The 9,487-nt window shown below is 34.7% G+C and overlaps 1 protein-coding gene and 1 long non-coding RNA gene across 2 annotated transcripts; one reads left to right on the forward strand and one right to left on the reverse strand.

Annotated features, from left to right (window-relative positions):
* Positions 1–123: 123 nt before the first annotated feature.
* On the reverse strand, positions 124–9,474 carry LOC105149340 (solute carrier family 35 member E1 homolog). The gene is made up of 3 exons (XM_011061684.2): positions 9,009–9,474; positions 2,556–2,764; positions 124–2,471 (listed from the first exon to the last, which is right to left on the reverse strand). Exons 1-3 carry the CDS (start codon positions 9,334–9,336, stop codon positions 1,962–1,964), a joined length of 1,047 nt encoding a protein of 348 aa, XP_011059986.1. The 5' UTR covers positions 9,337–9,474; the 3' UTR covers positions 124–1,961.
* On the forward strand, positions 3,202–3,647 carry LOC105149339 (uncharacterized). The gene is made up of 2 exons (XR_846572.2): positions 3,202–3,290; positions 3,376–3,647. It is a non-coding gene; the product is annotated as an uncharacterized LOC105149339 (long non-coding RNA).
* Positions 9,475–9,487: the final 13 nt, after the last annotated feature.

Consider the following 9,487-nt stretch of genomic DNA (forward strand, 5'->3'; position numbering starts at 1 on the left):
AACACATCTAGTGACAAAAAACCGCGGATATTTTTTAGATGACCCAATATTTTCTCCATTGTGCGCAGGGCCTATGCCCGGCTACGGTCAACTTGAAAACGTTTTTTAATTGGTCGAGTAAAATTCTTTTTTTTCGATTGGTCAAGTAAAAGTTTCAAAACATTTGTAGCATCAAGTGGATCGCATCCGAAATCAGACACTAGCGACAAAATTAATACTACGTGATCACACACGCTACTTTTCAACGTCTGATGAAAGCACCAAGCCCGACAATTACACCAACTGGCTCCAACAAATTTGTCGGGGCCACTTTGTGTACACTTATGCGGTAGCCGAGTCCAGACGAACATGTGACACTAACGAGGAATTGCACCATTCAATCAGCGAACACACCAGTTGCATCGATACCCGAAATGTGCAGTCAGTACGTCCCAGCCGAAATCACTATGAGGGCAAAAACGAAATGAAAATTATTAAAACATGTTTTATTAACAGTACAATAAAATACATTGGATTGTACGATTTAATCTGATGTTAATACATTTTTTCGGTAATTGTGTATAATAGCTTTACGTGCATCCCAGAAATCGCTATTAATAATATCAAAATATTGGGTCATTTAAAAAGTATCCGCGGTATTTTGTCACTAGATATATGACCATCAACACACATCTAGTGACAAAAAACCGCGGACTACTTTTTAGATGACTCAATAATATCAAATTATATCAATTGTTGATAATGTCAGTGTTCTTCAATTACCTCCGGACTCTTAAGGCCCTTTTTAAATCGTCTAAAATTTGCCCAGAATTGACGGTCTTTAGTATTTCGTCGGTGGCATTATCCGGTATCCGAATGATAGCTAAAACCTCTTAAATGTTGTTTAGAATCATGACGTGAATAACATTTATCAAGATCAAGATCATTGAAGGTTGTTCCTCATTTTTGCTAAAAATTACATTTTTACATAAAATTCTTACTATAAAAATTCAAATAAAAGGTATAACTTCCAGTGGCTTTGATCTTGACAAATGTTATCCAAATCATGATCCTGAATAACATTCAAGAAATTTTAACCGACGGTTGGACACATTGGATAATGTTAATGCCGGTACCTTTGAAGCCTTATAACTCGAAAAGTACTTAATGAAAAATAATTTCATTGTAATGTTTTGAAAAATTCTGGAGGAAAACTACAAGAATATGCAGTGAAATATATCGAATTCCATTTAAGAAAGTGATGACTTTTACATGACCTTTAAACTTTCCGAGGTCAAACCAATAGCACCATCTTATGTCCCACTTCAAACTATACAACTTTTGTCTGAAACATTTTTCTTTAAAATGCACTGTTCAAGAGATAATTTAGTGCGTCAATTAAAACGATATATCCTCTCTTTCTTTCTCTCTCTCTCTCTCTCTCTCTCTCTCTCTCTCTCTCTCTCTCTCTCTCTCTCTCTGTGTGTGTGTGTGTAAAAAGATACGGGACACCCTGTGCGTGTGCGTCTGCGCGTATCGTGTGTGTGTGTGTGTGTGTGTGTACAGAGTGAATCAGAGTCGTTGAACTAACTTTTTACCTTATGAGAAAATTATCGACTTTATACCTATTGGATTATAACGTCGTGCGTGCAATCAATAATTTTCTCATACGGTAAAAAGCTGATTCGACGACTCTGATTCACCCTATATATACATATATAATACGCACGCACGCACGCACGCGCGTGTATAATATTAGAAGTAATTTATCATGAGTTTCTTTTTTGAATTTAATCTATTATATTTGACCATTGTAATCATGATGGAAGAAAATAAAAATTTCTTCTACCATAATTGTAACAATTTATAATATTGCGTAATAACTTGATGAAAATTAATTTACACTTACAGAAAAAAGGATTAGACTTTTTCCTGATGTAGAAACTCATATAAACTTGTTAAAATAAAATTATCAATTGAGACTAGACTGCAAATGATTGATGTTTGCTGGCAAATCCATTAACCAAGAAGGAACTACTATTACCATTTTGAATTATTTCATAATAATTCGGAAGGATTGTTTTCTTTTGTTTCTCTATTCTTTGATCGTATTTAGCCTTATTATAACATAATACTCCTAATATGGCCATAGTCATACCAAATATGTTAAGCCATGTAACTGGATTGCCAAGTACGAATAATGTCACTCCTATCACAAATATACGTTTGCTAGCACTCGCTACCGCATATGTCAGAGGCGTCACAATAGATAGCACGGAAAATGCAATAATATTTTGAAACCAATTAAGTATACCATCTAGAAATAATAGTCCTAATACATAATAGCTTATCTCTACGGACGGTTTTAACATCGGTTCGTACATCAAATTGTGTAAATCATACACAATCCAAATTGGTGAGAACATAAATAGAGCTAGACGACCAAGTATGTGCAGCAGCCGCAAGTGATGTACGCCTGTGTCATGTAACACCTGTAGATCGAAAATTACAACATTAAAAACAGAAATAAATGTAGTTATGGTAAATGAAAAATAATTTTTTTCATTGCATTATACCTTTTTTGAATAAATATTTTGCAAAGAAAATGCCATAGTGGACGCTAAGGCGCTTATCAAGCCAATCATGTTGAAACTAAGCTCTGTTAGTGTCGCTACAGCTACGCCGCCAACTATCGGTACAAGGCTCAAGTATACCTTCCATGTTTGCTGCTCCCGAAGTATTATTCTTGACAGAGCCACCGTAAAAAGAGGCATTGTAGCCTTCACTGGGACAGAGCCAAATTTCAGTTAATATATAATTAAAAACAAAACCTAAAAAAGAATAGAATAAAATAAGATAAAAAAGATAAAAATATGAAGAGAACAGATAGAAGAAGAATGGAGGGAGAGGGAAAAGCATAGTGGAAAAACAATATGGTGGGTGCGTTCGTTTATGCAGTTACTGTCGCAGATATCGTTCATTCATTCTACCTGCGACTGCAGTGCAGTTTGTCATTCGTTTACGCAGGGATGTATGCCATCTGCGCCGCTATCTCGGAAGTCCTGCTCTGCTCGCAGTACTGCGTCACAATATAAAAATATACAGTAGGGACCCCGGTTTCTATTTAGCTACGCATATTTACTTGCTCATCATTAGTGGCCATGTTTTTGGCACCAATTCCAATCAAAGCAGAGAACCTCAGTTTCTCAGTTACTGCAATCACGCCATGACATCGCTTGCTTAGCGACGAGACACTGTCATGTCTCCTGAATAACTGATTACAGCAATTAATTTTATGAAGCAACGAGACTGTGCGTGGATGTATTTAACTGATCACCGATTTTGTGGAAGATTCTGAAAAGTTAAGATTTTTTATCCTTTTTTTGTTGAATGTAGGCGGTGGTTCCTAATGCTATTGATACGGTATTTGGTCACCAAAGACATGGCAGAAATTCGTCTGAAAAAAAATTAAAAGTGGTGACATTGCTTGTCCTCCCTACTGTATGGTATATCCTTATACTGTGATTGCGAAACAAATGACAAACTGTGCTGCAGTCACCTTCGCAGGTTGAATATCTTGGCTGTTCATAATACCGCCAGTTGTAGCCGATTGTATTACCAAAAATGAATTTTATTCAAATATAATAAATGAAAAGGGTTAAGAACAACGTGTCAAAATAACTTGTTCCATTCTTCGGAGAAACAGTTATGATTGGCCAATTGCATAAATATGAATGTTATTAAACCCGATTAAGTGTCTCGTGTAAATGTAGTCACTATATTTAAGATAGTTTTAAAATAAAAATGGACTATGACTACCGTGCCATGTTTAACGCATTAAGATTAGACAGAGATACTAATCTCTCTCTCTCTCTCTCTCTCTCTCTCTCTCTCTCTCTCTCTCTCTCTCTCTCTCTCTCTCTCTCTCTCTCTCTCTCTCTCTCTCCCTCCCTCCCTCCCTCCCTCCCTCCCTCCCTCCCTCCCCTACCCTTTCTCTCTCTCTCTCTCTCTCTCTCTCCCTCCCCTACCCTTTCTCTCTCTCTCTTTCTCTCTCTCTCTCTCCCCCTCTCTGTTATCAATTTTGCTAAAATTATTACTCTGCATACAAAAGTCAGTTCCAATCATCTCATGTCGCGACTATAGTATAAGTACATACAATATGGATACTGAGCGTCGGCACCTTTGATGTAGTGGATCCTAGGACACATGACTCGCCGCCATGTAGGTTGGAAAGGCGCTAAATTTGAATTTTCATAAAGCTATACAATGATTTTACTAAAACAAAAAAAAGACATAATTCGGTCGTGTTATGAAAATTATGTTTATAGTGGGTATATTTTTAAATCAGAATTATATAATAATATAATGTTAACGAACTCGTTATATAAAAATAATATTCACACTAATAATAATAACAACAAACAGTAATAAGTAAATTGAAAATAATGATTGATTATGTTAATGTTGAAATACTATATGAAAATTGTAATTAAATGTGAAGTTGTAATTTAATAACATGTGCACGCACGTCCACTTGCTTGCGTGCACGCACACGCGCACGCACTCCGGGAGCACTTAGTCACGGTGGCGGTTGGAGCAATTGCATGTGCTCCAATGTTCAGTGATACAAACGAATTTAGGACAAGTGAGCCTGTCACCTAACCTAATCCGCGTGACTACTTAAACGGATCGGACATGTGTCTTATTTCGTTTCGGGTATTTTGTATTACTTCGATTATTTGAAAAGCGCTTTTATACAAAATAAATGCGTTTTTAATAAATATAAAAGTTATTTTATAAGTTATATTATATTTTTATATTATATTATATTTTATTTTATTGTATTAATATTATTTTATTTTTTAAATTTTCTAATTTTATTAATTAATTAATTTATTTTATTTAATTATTCTTTTTATTTTATTTATTTTATTTTATTAATTTATTTATCTTACGAATTAATTATTTACAGATTTTAATATATCATTCAACATTATTAAGATCGTTTCGAAGATGCAAATAAGCATCACAAATTTGTTAAATTGCTAGTCAATTTAACTCGTGATATTACTACGGTAGTTTAGTGAAGTTAGCGTTTCAAGACCGAAAAATCATTTCGGCGCGCGTTTCTAAGAACTACATACGTAGTATTTAAATTCGCACAAGAATCATACAAGCATTTAAGATCCAGTTAGACCGTTTAAAGCTTTGATTTTTATAGTTGTGTTATTTATTTTATTTTATTTTCTTTTATTAATATTATTAATATTATTTTATTAATATTATTTTATATTGTTATATTATATTATATTTTTATATTTATATAAAAAATTTATTAAATGCATTTTTATACAAAATGAATCTGAAATATTGGGAGTAAATTAGTTTGGTCCGTTTTCCAAAAGATGGCTCCGGCTGTGTGAATAATTCATAGTGACAGTTGATTTTTGCGTTTTCAGAGAGATTAGACATCTGCTAATAATATTCAGTTTATATCGCTTTGAGTTTCATACAAAAACCTTGATTTTTACTGTGTTTGAAATATCTAATGTTGTGTTAACCAAGCAGTATTTGCGGGAGGCAAAGGGTTTCTAATTTTCTGCTTTAATTGGAAGAAAAGTGCAGCTGAAGCCCATCGAATGCTTGTCGAAGTTTATGGTGACATTGCTCCAACTAATAAATCATGTAGGGAATGATTTCGACGTTTCAAGGATGGAGATTTCAGCGTTGAAGACAAGCCTCACTCTGGACAGCCAAAAAAATTCGAAGACAGAGAATTAGAGGCATTACTCGAAGAAGATCAAAGTCAAACGCAAGAGGAGCTTGCAGAATCATTGGGAGTAACTCAACAAACTGTTTCTGCACGATTGAGAGCCATGGGAATAATTGAAAAACAAGGAAATTGGGTGCCTTATGAACTGAAACCGAGAGACGTTGAAAGGCGATTTTTCACTTGCGAACAGCTGATTCAAAGACAACAAAGAAAAGGTTTTTTGCATCGGATTGTGACTGGAGATGAGAAGTGGATTCTACGACAACCCCAAGAAAAAAAATTACTACGCTAAGTCCGGTCAATCGTTGCCATCGACCTCAACATCAACACCAAAGCCGAACATTCATGGTTCGAAGATCATGCTCTGTATCTGGTGCGACCAAAAGAGTGTTGTTTACTATGAGCTGCTGAAACCTGGCGATTCCATTACGGGCGATCGGTATCGATTCTACAATTGATTCGTTTGAGCCGTGCATTGTGAGAAAAACGGCCGGAATACGAGCAAAGACATGATAAAGTTATTTTTCTTCATGACGCTCGGCCTCATATCGCAAAAGTCGTAAAAAAATATTTGGAAACGCTCAAATGAAATGTTTTACCGCACCCGCCGGGTGCATTCTCCGGACATTGCTCCTTCTGATTACTGGTTGTTCCGAAGGATGTAGTACGATTTGGCAAGTCACCAGTTCACTTCTCCAAAATTGGATCGCCTCCAAAGATGAGTCATTTTTTTGAGATGGAATTCGAAAATTGCCTGAGAGATAAGAAAAAGTAGTAGCCAGCGATAGACAATACTTTAATTAATCTGTTTATTCATTTTGTTTTGAAATAAATGCATTTTTGAACACAAAAAAACGAACCGAACTAATTTGTACTCCCAATACTTTTTTCGATACAGTACGTTTTCAACCATTACGCATGCATGCATAATATGCCCCAATCGTATCACCTTCTGAGGTGAGGCAAATGAAGCGTGCTCTTAATTGATCATGGAGTATGCTCTAACGCGACGCGAATATCTAGTCGCCATATTGGTTCCGGTGACGCGAATGTATTGGAGCGTATTGGGCATGTTGGAGCGTGCGCTTACAAACGCGAACAAACTTTATGAAAACAAGCATTTAATAGTTCGAATACTAACTTTGTTTACACCAAGCTCTTAATACGCATGCTAAGGGCTACCGTACACAAAATTCCGCAAGTGATCGTAAAACATGAACTTAAGCCAATGAGCCATTTAGGATATTGCTTTAGGTCTATGTAATTTAACGGAAATAGAAATAACAGTAAACTTATCCATAATCTCATAATAAGGTGAATTTCAACAAATTGAAACTCGCCTTATGGATAAGTTTCCTGCTATTTCTATTTCCATTAGAGTACATAGATCTAAAGCAATATCCTGATTGGCTCATCGGCTTAAATTCACGTCTTAAGGTTGCTGTTAATGCCTCCAGCATACCAGCGCGACATTTGTCGCGCGAGACACCGATATCAAATGTACAGCTTTATTGATATTTTCATAAAGTCAGTATTCATAGTTGAGTCTTATTTCAAGATCGTCTTAAGTAATGTCTTAAGACGCTAATGCAACCTTCTGATTAGTTCATGATTTCTTATCCATACTTAAGATGGTCTTGGATATAAAAGCTGACTATAAATACCGACATATACTCTCATTGGATACGGCCGGAGCCATTACAGAAATTTTATCTGTAGCAGCCTGATATTTCATGTGTCGTACAGTAAAGCTTTCAAGCCTTGATTGGCTGTAGGGTAGAACAGAAAAATCCAAAAACTTCTCTGTTCTACAGCCAATAACCACATTTACATGATATCCTTAATCGGTACCCGAAATTATTAGAGCTCTATGAGAAGAAAATAAACAATTTTTGTCTTTTGCCCTTTTTCTGTAAAGTTGATAGTACTTGTAAAAAAAATTATTGAAAAATAATATTCGGCGATTTTTAACAATTAACATCTTATTAATTATTGCGAAAATTGCGAAATAGTAGAGGACATGTATATGTTGCATGATGTACATAAACCAATAATTAAATTGGAACTACTTTCTATACAGTCTAGTACTACATGTGTAAAAGTATATCCACACAAACTTGTGTAGCCGCATAAACGTATGCATAAAGAAAATTATTTATTCACATCTTGGGGCTTATTACGATTCTTTAGACGAAATGAAAATTACAAAAATGAGCAAACTCATTATTAGCAAACTCAGTATTAACCAAAGAAGTTATAAATATTCTAATAAATTCGATCACTTTCATAATTTTCATTTCGTTTCAAGAACCGTAATAAGCCCCCTTATATTCATTTTTATAAAAGAAATATAACGTATTCAGAGAACTAGTTCAGAACTAGTTTAGAATGCTTTGAAAAAGAACAAATATACAGTCATATAAATCTCGTATGATGCGAGACAATTGTCTGGTGTATTTATATATAGACTCATTTATCACTTCATTGTTTTATGTTGAATTGTAAAGTATTGAATTTTAAATGTTTCAACTTTATATTTTTAATTGTATTGTATTTTTATTTGAACTAATGAAGATTTTGAGCTGAAATGTATTATCAAATGTTATGCTATTTTATTAAATAACTTTTTTTAACTAATTAAATATCTCAGTTTGGTCGTTACATTAAGATATATTGTTTTGCTATACAAATAATCAAGCTCATACTTATTTGTTATAAAACAGAAATGTCACTGTAGTAGCACTTTGTCTAAAAAAATCACTTATATAGGAACGTTGAACTATAATGCCATAATATCAAAGAATTATAATATTTACAGAAATTCATGTATGACATATATATGACGTGATGTGACATGTGTATATATATGAATGAATATATACAAGCATATGTGATAGATACATATGTTTATACTAGTTAGAACTGCTAAAAGTCAATAATAATCAGTGATAAGATCATGAAATTTCGAGCTTGGGTATGCACAAATTTTTACATTCTGTCTACCCGTATGATGATTGATTGTCAAAGTGAAAAAATTAATCAGTTAGCGCTTAGTGATTTTAATATAATTGATTCTTAACTTTAGTTCTTCGTTAAATCCAAGTGTAGGAACCAATCGTTTTAAAGAATCATTAGAAAGCATTAACTGATTAATTTTCTTTGCTGAACGCAGCCTTTGTGTATGTAAAGGAAAAGGAAAAACGTTTATGTGCTCAGGCTCAAAATCCCATCATTAGTATGTATTTCGTATGCATACCAGTATGAGCATAAGAGACGGGTACTTTCCAAATGCTGACATGGCTAAAAACGGTTGCGAGGAACTTGCCCAGAGCTAGAGGTATGATAAGCCGCAAATAGTAGCTCCATGTTATGTTAGACGAATATTTCCTTACACCCCATAAATTGAAGAACAGGCTGGAATACACTGTGATCGAGGTTAATTGAACCATGGTTACCGTCAACGGATATGGAAATTTTGATAGCAGCATTTTGTCGATGACATTGCTGCTGCTGGATACCGCATACCACAGTAAACATAGAAACAATATCGTTATAACCACGCGATTATCTCGTCTATCGTCCATGATGTTCGCGCGGGAGCGCGATCAAAACTCACGCTTTGTACTTAATCCTCTAAATTGGTCTTTTCACATATAGACGGTATATACATATATGCAGAGAGAAACCTGAGAGGACATGACGGCCCAAACCTGTAATCGCAAAATGCTGTCGCGC

Source organism: Acromyrmex echinatior, chromosome 1, assembly GCF_024713525.1.
Source record: "Acromyrmex echinatior isolate Ae372 chromosome 1, ASM2471352v2, whole genome shotgun sequence".
NCBI lineage: Eukaryota > Metazoa > Arthropoda > Insecta > Hymenoptera > Formicidae > Acromyrmex > Acromyrmex echinatior.

Coding starts and splice junctions, on each gene's coding strand:
- LOC105149340 (XM_011061684.2), bottom strand. CDS start 9,336: ATGGACGATAGACGAGATAATCGCGTGGTTATAACGATATTGTTTCTA. Junction 2,765..9,008: donor CGTCTCTTATGCTCATACTG/GTATGCATACGA, acceptor GCTCTGTCCCAG/TGAAGGCTACAATGCCTCTT. Junction 2,472..2,555: donor AAAATATTTATTCAAAAAAG/GTATAATGCAAT, acceptor TTCGATCTACAG/GTGTTACATGACACAGGCGT.